Source organism: Fukomys damarensis, unplaced genomic scaffold (genome assembly GCF_012274545.1).
Source record: "Fukomys damarensis isolate Sample0158 unplaced genomic scaffold, DMR_v1.0_HiC HiC_scaffold_20, whole genome shotgun sequence".
Classification (NCBI taxonomy): Eukaryota; Metazoa; Chordata; class Mammalia; order Rodentia; family Bathyergidae; genus Fukomys; species Fukomys damarensis.
Genome location: NW_022900932.1, coordinates 38,369,804 through 38,385,256, shown reverse-complemented (window position 1 = coordinate 38,385,256; position 15,453 = coordinate 38,369,804). Strand labels below are relative to the sequence as shown.

General features: G+C 35.0%; 1 protein-coding gene across 1 annotated transcript; it reads right to left on the bottom strand.

Annotated features, from left to right (window-relative positions):
* Positions 1-1,974: 1,974 nt before the first annotated feature.
* Fas (Fas cell surface death receptor) lies at positions 1,975-14,040 on the bottom strand (the record flags this gene model as incomplete). Its single annotated transcript, XM_010605011.2, is given in 9 exon segments — positions 1,975-4,083; positions 4,747-4,783; positions 5,679-5,740; positions 6,892-6,951; positions 7,084-7,145; positions 8,903-9,011; positions 10,036-10,173; positions 13,849-13,908; positions 13,911-14,040. Coding segments are annotated over 9 exon segments (996 nt in total), but the record flags the coding sequence as incomplete, so codon positions are not given.
* Positions 14,041-15,453: the final 1,413 nt, after the last annotated feature.

The window sequence follows — 15,453 nt, the reverse complement described above, 5'->3', positions numbered from 1 at the left end:
ATAAGAACCAAGATACATCATACAAAGGTATAAGATCCCAATGATAAATGTAACTGTATTGTTTGCTTTAAATGTACCAATAAAATTAATGAAAAAAAAGAGCCCATATAAGCACTATACATGGAGAGGTTACTGCTGAAAGACAAGAAAAGTCTGTGATGAATCTACAAACCAAGTTCAAAAGTACATGAAGAAAGTCATCTGAGGAAAACCAACCTACAAAACTGACATAAAATCACTGAAATTAAAATAGGTAACAAACCAATTTTAGAAAGGACTTCACGGCAGGTACCATGTTACATACCTGTAATCCCAGGCACTTGGGAGACCAAGGTAGGGAAACCGTTAAACTCCAAGCCAGCCTAGGTATTATAGTGAGGTCCTTGCCTGATTTAAAAAAAAAGAAAGAAAGAAAGAAAGAAAGAAAGAAAGAAAGAAAGAAAGAAAGAAAGAAAGAAAGAAATACAAACCCTGGTATACTGTTTTTGGGTTGTGGGGGGGGATTGTTTTTTACAGTACTGAGGGGGAAAATATAAATTTCATTTATTATGTGCATTATCCACACAGTTGTACAGAAACTGCTGGCTCAGTACCTACAAAATGATCAACTCATAGACTGGAGAACATCATGAACATATCAATGACAAATACCCACATGTTTGTAAATAATATATTTCTGCAGTTCAAAGGCAGCATCTGGTTGATATTTCTATCCAGGATGATGACTACAAACAAGACCAGGTTCACCAGAATGAGGGTAAATTTGAACCAAAGGTTCACCTCAACTCAGGAACATGCTGTGATCCTTGATATAGATAGAAGTTATGCTTCAAGCCATGGTGTGAAACCAGGAGGAAAAGAGCCACATTCCCACATACAAAGACTTCTTCCTCCTCCCCAAGAACCCAATGTTCTTGGCTGGAACTCATCAGAGTGGGCACAAGAAGTTCTCTAAGTCAGTTTCACCTTGCAAAGGGGGAGATCCACTATTGGATAGGAAGAAGTGAGACTTGCCTTGCTCCTGTCTACAAGTAGAAAACTGGAAGAAGTGGCACAGACTTTGACCCTTCAAAAAGAGAACTAATGAATAGGCCCTATGATCAGTGAGTCTTTCTGCCTAAAAGCACATTTTATATCATAGCACAGGTGGGGCCCCTGAGCAAAGTACAACCACCTTGCTAACATGAAGAGCAGAGATTGAAGCTTAGGAGGATAAAGCTTCTGGGCTTTTAGAACCAAGTACTGACAAAAAGGGAGCTACATGGAAAAATAGCTCCAGATCTATACAGAAGTCCTCTGGAGTCTTTGGATGAATACTATGTGGGGATGGGGCAATAAAAGCCATGCAAAGAACAATTACAAGGGGAAGAACTGCTGCGCACTGTAAACAGGATAATTCCCAAAACTAAAATGTGGACAGGAGATATTGTTGTTCCAGCCAATCAGAGCACAAACCACATACAAAAGACCTCTGAAGGGCCAGACATTAGTATGAAACTGAACCAGCTGTGGAGTTCAGGCTGTTCTAATAAAGCTTTGTTCCAACCTGTCCTCACAATAATATAGACCGGAACTAATATGGTAGCCACCAAGTGTATGTAGTTATTGGACCTGTTGAATTGTGGTCAGTCCAAGCTGACAAAATAAAATACAAACTGGATTTCTAAGACTTAGTATAAGAAAGAATGTAAGTTATCTCATTAATACATTTTAAATGAATTAATGAAATGTTAATACTTTGCAAATATTGGTTTAAAGTATTTATTACAATTAAATTTTTAGAAAGATGGAAGTGAATATTGACAGGAAAATTGTTTTTATTTTGTTAACTTTAACATGTTAGATCAGCAAAATCAACTTTGATTATTTGATATAACTGAGTTAGTCATACATTCCTTAAATCTTGTTACTATAATATTATATTCAATTTTATAGTTTAAACTAATTTTAGAGTTAACATAAAAGCAATGGCTGTGAGACTTTTGTGTTAAAATCATGTTGCCAATATAAAAAACAAAAAGATAAATACATTTTAAGGTTTTCAGAGAGATAGAGAAAGAATCCAGTGGTCAAAAAGTAGCTAAAATGTAGTATTAGCTTTTTTACCAATAAATCCTACCCTTTAAATTTTGTACTTTTTAAATCTACATTTCAGTGTCTCTAATGTGATGCCATCTAATGATCATGTACTATTTGGAAAAATAATCTTGGCAGTAATCTATGGAAATAACTTCTAAAAAGGATTTTAAAAGGAAAGACCTTCTGAAAGATCAAAGAACACTTCAAAGATTCATGACAGGTTGCAGTTAGCAGTAGTCAGAGAAAAGAAAAACAAAAATAAAAAAGATCCCCATTAAAAACTGGATAACTCAAAATACTGAAAGCATTACTTTAATTATTTTAACCTACTTTGTATATCCCCAAACATACAGGAAAAATAACTGCCCTCAAATCTCAGCTGTTTTGGAAATTTTAAACACCTGTTTTATTGTATAACTACCTTTAGTTCACTGTACATATATTTAACTATAAATATTATGTATTAAAATTCACATATAATACAAACTTTCAGAAATGTTTGAATATAAAACACAACAAGGTAGTGGTGGGCACAGCAGTTTGTTTGTCTAAGTTGTAGAGAACAAGAGCAATTCTCAAACCCTGATGATGATGGTAACTTGGCTGGACAGAAGTAGCCATTTGTAGCCAAGTGAACCCATGGAGAGTTGGTGAACGTTCTGCAGGACAAGGGCAAAAGAAGAACTGGCCTTATCACTCCTGGTGGTAGACACGGACTCTTGTTACATGCTAAAGCTACCTCCATTAAGAGGCGTTTGGTCTCTCCAGGCAGGTCCACAATTTCCTGTGGCAGTCTTGATCTTAATGGGATCACTCAGTAATTCTTTGGCAATCTTTACAGGTTTCCGAGTATATTATGCTTATCAAGATGAACATCAAAGAGAAAATGGAGAAGTAACAAAACTGGTCATACCCTGTTGCTCAAAATGCTTGTGCCAGATGAGTAAGAGGTAGATTATTTTGTCAAGTAAAATGGCATAAAGATAGAAAATATTCAAGCATTGTGATTTTATCTGCATTTTCCATGCAAATTCAAGATTGAAATATTACATGATAAAGTACCAATGATCCATGCAGAGATCTTTGAGGTAGAACCTTATTAAATTCCTCATTCAAATATACATGCAAGTTTTGTTAGAATATGCTCCTCTCAGATTGGCCTGTAAACAAGGTTTACAAATATGGCAAAATCTCTAGTCATCAAGGAGTGTAGGTAGGTAATACAGAGGCAGAGTAGCTACTCCAGTGATTGACAGTGCAACAAAAGGATTCATGGAATGGAATCACCTTGTCAATAAACATTTGTACCAACATACATTAATTATATTCATTTCTGTAGAGTCATATGTTAGATTTTAGAGATGATACTAAGCTTTTTCTTTTCCTTTGCATACACTGCTATCTGAGCACTAAACTTGCTATTATATCTACTCTTGGCTGGGTCTGTCTTCTTACCTAGATTTTGAACATTCCTAAAGGCAGAATCACAAAGTCTTCAATTGTAAATACAATATACTGGTTCTACGAATCTAATAAATGGAAAAATAAAATGCACTCACAAAAAGCCAAGCAATTTTACAGCCTTCAGTTATTGAAAACATTTTTCACATTAATTTTTCTATTTGCAGAATGAACATAATCAAAACTAAATTAGTTGTTTTGCACTCTAGGCCAAGCTTTGTTTTTCATTTTCACTTGTGAAGTTTGAATTTTCATGGTTATTACTCATGTCTGCCTGGACGATATCCTGAAATTTCTTTGAAAGAGCATAAAGTTTTTCTCTTTCAAGACTTTTGATAAAAGTGAAGTATGCATTTTTCTTCCCATTAACTTGATACCAACTATGAAGCAGTTGAACTTTCTGCTCGGCTGTATCTTGGGGACTGTCATTCTTGATGTCATCTATTTTGGCTTCAGAGACATCATTCTTTCGAACAAATTCTCTAACTTCATTTATTGTCATTATTTCAGCAATCCTAGGTATATATTTACTAAAGTCAGCATCTGTAAAATAGAAAATAGTCTCTGAAAATTTATTTTTCTAAATGAAATTCTCATTACTGAAATCTATCTATATCTATATCTATATATTTCTCCCCTTATCATTCTTAAGAATACAGGTAAGTCCTAGAGATCTAACCAACTTATTGAGGAAAATAAAAAACAATCATGAGCTATAATTGTAACTCCTTCTATGTTAGTAATTTGCCCCTCTAGTGCTTTCTTATGGACTTTATGATCAGTGACCACAAATCTGAAAGTAAAGGCCAAGAGTTCATGATCATCTCATCTCTGAACCATTGGGTCAAAGACCAGAACCAAGCAGAAGCATAAATATTGTTATGCAGTAGGGACAACCATAATAACCATGTCTGCAATTCAGTTTAATCTCTCCAACAGTTTAGCCGGTTCTGTAATATATCTACCTGATTGTGAAGGAAAACAGAATATAGTGTCCCACTGTCATTTATTTTCAATGATGAGTAGTGCTATAGATTTAAGCCAACCATTTGATTAACCCTTGATGGTGAGAAGGAATATTTGTAAGCCTAAGGAATACCAAGAGCCACAATACATCATTGAAATTAGTAAAATTATTTTACTCTAAAACTGGCCTATTGCCACAAAGGAAGATGTCTCCATGAAATAAAATGCTAAAAGCCTTACCTGAGACATTCAGTGGCTCTGTTTCTGTTTCCTGGTGCTGGGAGATGGAAAAAAGGGAGAGAGATAAATAAAAGTGTATTTAGAAGGTTATAAGTGTCATCTTTTATGCTTCTTTACTTCTGAAGGAAGCAGAATAAGCTGCTTGATTGTAAAAATAAGAAACTAGACTAAATGATTAGGATTTTATTATCATTCAAATTTTGATTCTGAAAGGTTTTAAGCAATATTAGTTCATTTTTTGCAAAGGCAAGGAACCTAAGGAATTCATGAAATGAGCTGAGATTACTTTTATATAGATTTATTATACAGTAAACATAATGGTTCTAAAATTTTCTTCACTGTAACTATTTTCATTTTTGAGAAATAAATGTCCAAATTGAATTTTTTTGCTATCCTGTTGATTTAAAGAAATCTAATCCTTCTGAGCCCTAACCTCAAGTGAGAAGATTGTTATTCAGTCAACTACAAGTGGTTTTTCTTCCCAACAAATAATTTCGCTATCTGAAATGCCTCGATAATATGCTGGGAAAAGGTATAGTAAGCAATTGGCCTATGAGTCAGCTGGAAAGAGTCGAACTATGCCTTTTTATGACAGGTTTTAAAAGCAACTCTTTTGCCCAGGCTTAAATAGTGAATCCATGCTTTGGTAAAGGTTGTTTCTCTTTGAGGATAACATCAATGGGCAACATGGAGCTACACGACTCCCTTTTTTTCAACTCACATTCAGCACAAGTCTACTTCCCCCTTCCCCCTGTTGCTTCTTGCAGTATGTATGTAAAAGTGTGCTCATAAATTAGGTACCATATGTTAATTCATTTGTAATGCACACAAAAACACAGCACAAATTTTCTTCAAAGAAAGTAACAAATGAAAAGCTGAATTACTACTTTCTTTATTCTTTCTAAAAGGCTGATGCATTTTTCAACACCTACAGGATGTTGGAACTTATTTTCAGGGTGAAAATGGTTTCTCCTGTAGTACTTCATCAACAGCCCTGAAAGATCAAAGAAACATCTATCAGAATCAAATCTCTGCCTGACAAGTGGCGTATGAGAACATACTTTCACACTGGGAGAAGTATTAGCAGGAAGGAGAAATTCACTGAAATTTAAAGTTGCCAAACACAACAAGAAAGGGCACTGTGCTCCTCTCATCCCACTGAGTCAACTGTGCAGGAGACAGGACACACCATAATTGAGTCATCCAATCACACTAACCTGACCTAGCATGAAACTGGCTTTTTGACTTATTATATGGCCACCATCACACCCACTCCAGGATGGTGTGTGAGACAGCTGCAGCCAGGAATGGAAGCCAATAGACCTAGAAAATTAAAGACAAATTGCCCTGGAAGGGCATTTAATGGCTAGAAATTCTGATACGTGCACTCACAGATAACTAAAATATACACACTGAGAGAGTACAAGTCTTGATGTCAGTAAGAAATGGAAGAAACAGTAATAATGTTTAAACACTGGTTATGTATTTTTAACTAAATAACCTTTGAAGTTAAGACTTCTTCAGCTAAACTAATGAAACAGTGACTTGTTCCAATAGAGAAGGAAAAGATTGATGTTTCTCAGTCACTGTACAGAAGTCATCTGTATTATGGATGATTTTTTTAAAGGGATTTTCCAGATTAACTATGATTACACCCAACTTTGGCTTATCCACTGAATTTACTAAGTAATCCTAGCATAAAATATATTGCCATGGTATTTCAAATTAAGGAACATAAGTAATTTTTTAAATACAGAATTTGGTGCCGAGAGCAAACACACAGGGACAAATTGATAACTGCTTTCTATGAGACTGTTCCAGGGAAAACCTTTGATTTTTGTGTTCTCTTAATTCAAGGGGGAAATCTTAATGAATAGTGAAATATTACTTCTGTTTTTTGACCAACTCAACCACTTCAGAGAAGCCTTGTTCATAAGCAGGATGGGAGTACCACCCAGTACCCTAAAACTGGTGCTCAAAGAAATTCCTATCAGCTCTCATCGGTACATTCAGTGACAATGGTCAACAATACAACAGAGCTATCTGCCTGGTAGCTTTCTTATGGGTAGAGATGGAGAAAAACTTTTTTGAACAATTACTCCTCAAGCCATTTCAATATATGGTTAGAACAAACGAAGAACTCACCCAGAGCTAGCGTAATTGGGAGTATGAGGATACACAGCAACCAAAACTTATTTCTGGAACCTGTAACTTAGAATATTACATATTTATATAAAAATAGGCAATCTTCAGTGTTAAACAAAGTACTATACTTTCAAATAATAAAAAACAATTGGCTTCTGTGCATATTTGGGAATGGGAGGATGGGAACATTACTTTCTTTTTTGCACTTGGTATTGCTGGTTGGTGTGCATTTGTCAATGATTCCATGTTCACACCTGGAAAAACAAAACAAAACAAAACAGAAAATTCAGAAAGCCTGGATAGACTGATGCATCATCTCACATTACAGATTAGGGGCATCTTAGTCATTTTTGCATCTCTATAAACATATTTTCTTAGATGTATGAATAAGCATCTAAAGTTGGTAAAAGCAACAGTCTTAATGCTGTGATGAAGAAATTTCTTAGAGAGTGACTTAAAATATCAAGAGCTAAAGGATAAAATACAGATGATAAAATATAGACGTATAAGACAAAATGAAATAGACACAAAAACTAACTTAAAAACTGGTAATAAACTGACCTCTTAAAACATTAGAGTTTAAAATAAATGATCTTTTATAATATAATGCTAAGAAAAATTTCAAAAATCTTAAAACATTTAAATGGCCAGGCAGCTGCTACTGCCCAGGATGACACTGAGAAAAGGTAATCGGTTCACCCTACAAGAGCTTCTTTGGCATCAAGTGGTGACGGGGAGACTCCAGAGGCTCATGTGGGATTCTCTTCAGACAGCCAAACACTGAAAGATTTTCCCAGTTCACAGTCTATCTCTACTGTTATGTGATTAGTGGAGCTTGGGAAACCAGTAAACCTCTGTGAGCCTTTTACCCCATCAGTAATATAGAGAAAATAATATTATCTAACTCAAAGACCTAAGGTGAGAAGAAAATATCAAGATTTTAAAGTAATTAGAAATACTATTCTTGCTATTGTTTGACTAGTAAGCCCCTTATCCCAATCCCTACCTATTCTATCACCACAGGTGGCTCAGACACTTGGGGCTAGAAGGGAGAGGACAGGGTAGCAAATAAGATATAATCATCAGGTCCCTACTTTTAAAGCCTATTAGATGAATTTCACAAATTCTTCCAAGGTGGATTATAAATTTCTGTGGCAGCAAATGAATAGTAATCCTAAGCATTTATGTTTATGCAAAACAGTATCTCACAACAACAACTACTTTGGTAATACATATTACCCAATCTGATCTCTAAAGAATGTGCTAGATAGAACAAAATAAATATTATCTTCATCCTTGAATAAAGGAACTGAAGTTCAGAGAGGCTAAGTGATCTTCTCAAAGTAATACAATGAGTCAGGAGAAAAGTGAGAGACACCATCGGGTTACCTAACTTTGGGTCAAAGCCAAGCTGTTTAGTATGAAAGACAAGGACCTTGGTGATTTAGCCCTGGATTCTTCTATCTTTTCTTTTGATAGTTGGTACCCTGTTTCACAAAACTTACTTTTTACAAATTTGCAACCACTGTTACCTTGCCTGAAATGTTCTTCCACCCAAGTGTATTTGGGTGAAATGTTATTTCTTTCCTTACTCAAGACTCAAGCCATGTGTCAAACTTCTCTTCCATATCCTCTGGCAGTGTTGAAATATTTTCCTGTATTACCCTGTAACACCTTGGATATAGTTTCTTATGTTTGCCACATGGTGTAATCACCATTGCTTTTTCTGTCTTTGTTTCTAGACCTTCATGACGGAAATGATGCTTGCTCAGAATATTAGCTTAGTGGCCAGATCAGTGTTAAGTGCATAGGAAGTATTCAGTTGTGGTTCAATGACTAAAAAGTATTCAACAACCCCAATAAGGTCAGAATGAGCAAATGGTCATCCAGTTGCTTAAGGAAAAATAAAACTAAAACCCTAATTCCTAACTTTTGGTCAGTGTGGCTTCTCTTTAAGAAGTCAGTATCTTTCAAGGTACAGGGTTTTAATCAGTAAAAGACTCAAACTTACGTGATGCAGGGGTTACAGTGTTCACATACAGAATCGTTACAATAAAAGTTTGATTTACATCTGCACTTGGTATCCTGGGTTCGGGTACAGTTTCTTTCCACTTCTAAGCCTAGAAAACCAGTTTGCAAAGCATTAATTATAAGTAGTTATAAATGAACTATGAAAATAATGCCCAATAACTGCATGGATTTCTGAGATCTACTACTTTGATCAACAGTCATAACACCATGCTTTTAGTTACACATGTAGTGTTTAATAGTAAAACAATAAAACAGGTAACCACAAGTTAAAATGGCCAACAGTCATTTAGCAGAATTTTAAGTGGACATGCAATCCAGAAATCAAGATAACCCCACCATTGCATAGATGGCTGACCTATTCTCACCACTCAAAAATATAGTCCACAAGCCAAAAGCATCGTCTTTATCCAGAGCTCATAGCGTCACATGCATCCCAAGTCCCACTATAAACTTTTCCTGCCCAAAGCCAAAACCCTCACTGAGAAATTCTGACTGAATAGCTCTGAGCTGGCACCTACACAGAGGTATTGCAATGGCTCTGAGAGCAATTATAATGCTCAGCCAAGATGGAAGCAATTCACGTCAAAGCCTGAATAAGGACAAGAAAGCCTGAATAAGGACAAGAAAATCCACTGATTTCTGATATCAAGTAAAAGTAGAAATACTTCCACAAAATTTTAACCTAGACCCTCAGAATAAATAGAGATAAATAGGAAAATCCAGGTCCCCAAGTAGAATTATTGGAACAAATCAGATCTACAGAGAAGAAAGAATACCCTATCCTCATCTTGCATTTCTCTCTCTGCCATTGTACAAGCATAAATCAAGGTAGGAAAAAAAATAGTCTCTGTGGTTTGGGTTGGAGCTGATACCCTCTCTTTATAGGGCTGAAACCTACTGGTAGTAATTTGCCCTTTCTGGAGAACTGCCAATAATTAACCCTAAAAATTGATTATTAGCTCAGTATCTGCCCTGCATTATCCCATCTGTGTCCATCCCTTTCCTATATGTGAACACAGCACTAGAGTAGGTCCCAATCTCAAATGGCATTGCAAATGGTTCTACATGAAGTACTATGATTAGTTTCTTTCAACTGCTTTTGAAGATACTCACCATGTCCTTCATCACAAAATGTACAACGTCTGCATTTAGGGGAATAATGTTCTTTGTCTGTATACTCTTCCCCTTCTTTGCAGAACACACAATCTGGTTCACTTTCATCAAATTTGCAGTCAGCAGCTTTCCTTTTGCCTGTCCAAGAAAAAAAAAAAGGCAAATACTTGACAGCAAGCTGGCATAAAACAGCATGAGCCATTAGCAAGGATGGTTAAAAAAAAACTCTTAAAATTGGGATTGGAGTGAGATGGATGTTAGGATAATGATAAAGAAATATAATTGGGAAAAATGTTATTGTAAAAATGGTACCAAGAGTCAGGGAGTCTTCCAAGGCGAAAACTAAGAGTGCAGGAATATACCTAAAGAAATAGGATGACTAACTAGAATTGCTGATTTTACTTTCTAAAGTCTACAAATCCTAACAAGTGAGTAACTGAAGGTAAGAAAACATTTGCTGTTCCAATAACATTGGTCATGTCTTTATCAGCTATAACATTTTTAAGAAAGCACTTAGTCTCTCTCCACCAAAATTTTGTCAGGCACACAATGGCAATGCCTGCAAGTACTTGCCTCTTGCATTGCTATGAGAACTGTGCACACCTCGTCTGCTGAATGGTCACAATTCTCTCTTCTGTCTCTTTCCCTTCTATTCTTTTTCCACCTGGAAGCAAAGTGTGTTTTGACGGGCATGCACAAACATATTTATAACAAAATTTATTATCATATTTATTGTCTTAATCATTCAGTTTTAAATAATATTCTTGTTTGATTTAATTTACTTTTAAAAATAAAGTAAATCACTCTATTGCTATCACTAAGCATTATAGTTTCTTCTGGGAAATTCACATATTTAACAACTGTTTATTAAATGCCTATTGTGTTTGGTAGGTATATGACTTTCTTTTTATTTATTTATTTATTTTTTGGTACTGAGAATCGAACTCAAATCCTTGTGCTGGTGAGGCAGGTGGCAGAACCACTGAGCTAAATCCCCAGCCTGATATATGACTTTCTTAATAGCCTAATATTCTTTGGATAACATTTACTATATAAGCAAATTATGAAATGTATCTCTATATATGTAATATATTATATAATATAATATACATTATATATATATTAGTAACAAAGACAATAATCTGTCAAAAGAAAAATTTAAAAAAGCAATGGAAAGCCAAAAGCAAATGCAAACATAGGGCACCAAGGCTATAGAACATGGTAGCAGTGTTTAAAAGAAAACAGAGTAAAAGAACTGTATTTCTTGTTAGTTTTCTTATGCTGGTTTTCAAATGAACTGACTTCTTTAATGAGCTACCCTGCAGAACATGTTTAACACAGCACATACAGCATGACTGAGATACAAAAAAGGTGCAGATTCTTTTATTCTCTGAAGTGCACAACTTAAATTTATTAAAATATGAAAAAAGAATGTTTTCATGAAAGTAAAACTTTATTTTAGTATAGCAAAATATCTATTTACTGTAGAAAATTTGGAAAAGAGAAGAAAATGTTAAAATGGATATATATTAAGTACCTGAGTTATTTCTTCCCTATTATTCTGTTACAGTGCTAAGCATACATACACACAGATCTGTGTACACACATCAGTACACGTATGTGCAGGTATGCATTCACATGTATAGTGTATGCAGAGTAGTGCAGAATCCTTCTGAATACAGTGCTATGGACTTTTGAGTAATCAAATTCCAGTTCATATATGGAATTATTGAAAATAGTGCATTTTATTTTAATAAAGTCACTATATGATCATTTGCCAGTGACATGGGACTAAGTTACTAGAATTTCTTTGTTACAGGTTCTTTGTTGTGTAAGTTATATCCATAATGTATCACCTATGATTTTCTATTTATAATGACTAATTCCTTCCTTCCTTCCTTCCTCCTTACTTGCCCTTCTTCCACCCCTTGTTCTTTTCTTTTTGATTAAAAAAGGCTTAAAGATATCAAGTCTGAATGGCTCAAATTCTCTAAAATATTCAGCCTTGTTTTCCTAGAAAGACAACTTATCTTTTCTCATTTATGTTTTGTTGATTTATACAATAGTTAATTAAATGGTATATTAATATCACAATGAGTGCAAAAAGACTAAATTAACTTGAAAATTGATAAACAAGAAATGGTAAAAGTAGGAGGTATATCTTTCATTGGATGTCATGCAAGGTATATTAGGGAACCAGAGAATGGCAGCTACTCCACCCAGCAGGTTTGCTGGGTTGGAAATCACTAAAGGGAATTTATATCATAGAAGATTATGACCAGGTGGTGTGCACTTGTGATCTCAGCACTTCAGAGGCAGAGGCAGGAGGACTGTCATGAATTCAAAGCCAGCCTGGGTTACATAATGAGTTCAATGTCAGCCTGAACTAGATACCAAGACTCTGCCTTAAAAATAAGAATAATAATTGGAGATTATATTAGAAACATACAAGCAACTTTGATACACTGTGACTTTGATTGATACGTACTAGTCCAGCCTTTGATTACTCCGGAATTCACCTAAACAATCCCAAACTCCTTAACTATCACAATGGAATGCCATGTATACAACATTTTTTATAATTTTCTTTAGGCCGTTTCCTATAAATCAACTACTGTTTTAGTAGGTATAAATGTTTACATGGCTTTGACTCACATCCATATTTCTTTTTTTAAAATATATAACCATTTTCATCCTTCTAGTGGTATATAAGAGTTCTTATTTCATAAGTAAATTCACCAGTGCTGTGATCAATTCTTAAACAAAAATAAGACAAATAACTTTTAAATCAAATACATTATGTTTTAGATTTTTAAATATATAAACAAAGATTTCAATTCATAGGGCAAGCACTATTGCCAAGTTACTTTCTTTTTAAAGCAAACAACCCCTTTATTTCTGCATTGAAAACTGTAAGTGTAAAAGGGTTTGTGTTATAGATTTTTCTATAGAGTTTATTAAAATCTGGACAGGAGGCCATGGGGACTATTAGAATCTTTTTGTATGCATGACTCATGCTTGGCAGCACTTTGAGGGCTAGAAGCCTGGAAGACCAATATGAAATTTACTGAAGTCCTTTTTGGGCGTACTAATCTAATGCATAAATATCATATAAACCCATGTGCTATTTCCTTTAGCTTCCTGGCTTCACAAAACATTGAAAGAGATCCATATCCCATGCAACAGTGATCAATTCCATTGGAAAAAAAAAGTTCCCACAATTGTATTTTTTAATTTCTAATTTGCTAGTGTTTGAAGGATTCCCAATTTGAAATTAGTTTGTATCTCATAATACTAATTTTTTAAGAATATTTGGGGTTTGTCCATTGCTTTCCTAGTTCATCTAGATATTCAGCTGCAAAATGCAAATATACATATAATTTGTAGGTTTCAGTTCAAGGATAAATGGATTTCTTCAAGACTTGATTGAAGGGAGGTGTTCAGATGTATTCTTTAGTGGTAGAAGTCCCTTGCTTCCAGAGTACTGCTATTATTTTGATATATCCAAGTCAGTTTTGAGATGACAAACAAACAAATCTTTGGCTCATGAAAAATGGAACTACATAGACAAACTTTCCCATTTCAGAGGTACATGTCATTTGTAAATTATATTTATTCATAATCACATCAAACAAGTGTGATAAAGATTAATAAATAAAACTGGTCTTTGGAAAATAATTGCATCCATAGTTGCTTTTCTCCCAGTAATGCTATATACTTAGGAGAACCAAAAGCAATAAAAACATTGAATTTATTATTGGTATATGCCCCTCTTCATCCTGATTTTTATTCTGGATGTTTTGGGTAACCTACCAGGGGGACATGGCTGACAGCAGAATTGACCTGCTCGATACAAGCCTTTTGAGCACTGGCTTCTCTTTTAACAATTTTACTCCTCAATTCCAGCCTTTCAGAGTTGATTTCAGTCACTCCAGTATTAACAGTTTTAGGCAGTGGCCCCGCAATGAAGGTAAATACCTGTAAAAACAAAGCATGAGGAAAATATTATTGATTTCAGAAACAAGAAACTCAGAAAACAGGTATCATCTTCCCAGAGCAGATCACTCACACATCAGGTGCTCTACACCACACTAGAAATAGCATCATGCATGGCAGGAGCCAGGCTTCTGCTCAGAGTTAAGTTGGTTCCACTTGCTACCCTGTATCTGGGGGTGAAGGCACTGAATCCTCCAACTCTTAGTTTCTTTATCTGTACAGTAGAAATAACCTCTTCTTCGTAGTTCTGTTGTGAAAATTAAACAGAATCATGCACTCAGAGCATGATTCTGAAGCAGTCAGAACAGTACCAGGTACATAATAAATAGGTGCCTGACAAGTAATACTAATAGTAATATCATAAAGGTCTTGTGAGAGGCATTGTGGAGGAGGAAAAAATGTAAAAAAACCAAACCTGTGTTTTGAATTTCAATTTTTCTGACAACATTGTGACTTTAAGGAATACATACAACCACTTGGGTCCTCAATTTCTTCATGTGCTAATTGAATATAATATTTTCTAAAGTAAAGGGCTGTTATGAGGATTTTAAAATGGAAGTTTTGCCAGGCATGGTGGCACACACCTGTAATCCTAGCACTCAGGAGGCTGAGACAGGAGAATCGCTGAGACTTTGAGACCAGCCTGGGCTACATAATGAATTCCAGGTCAGTTTCAACTACATAGTGAGACCCTGTCTCAACCCCCCCAAAAATGGAAGTTTCTATCAAACCTGATACTATGCTTACACCATGCTTCCTTCCCCCTTTGTACACACAAATCACAGAATCAGCAATTCTTATTAAACCTTTAGTGCTATCCAAGTATACAGTACATGAGTTCATGAGCTCCTGCAGTGACGTTGCATGTACGCAGCACGTACAACTACTCTGGGCAGATGATGCCTGTTTTCTGAGTTTCTTGTTTTGGAAATCATACAAAACTCACTCTTCTTCATCTATGTCCAGGAAAAATGGACTTTTCCTTATAGAGAGCCAATCTTTAATTTACTTTTGATACTTTTCTTCCGCAAAACTCCAAGTGACCTCGTATAAAATTTATTTTAGCTAAATGAAGTTCCTTAGGAAAATGAACAAAAAGTATGCACACATTTGGATGTCGCCCCTGGTTGAGTCATTTTTTTGGGTTTCCTAAGCATTTTTTATCTCTGTAAAGGTAAATTAAAATAATCATTCATGTAATAATATGTCAATTATATCAATAATCATCAAATTTTTAAGTTCTTAGTTCTGAATTTTGTTTACTCAAGACATTTTTATAGCTTTCCTGGTATGTCTTAATTTTTTAAATCCCTCTAATACATACATAATACAGTGCAGCTATAACACCTTATCTGATGAATCAGGAGAACTATATACTCCTCTCTCTCTCTCTCTCTCTCTCTCTCTCTCTCTCTATATATA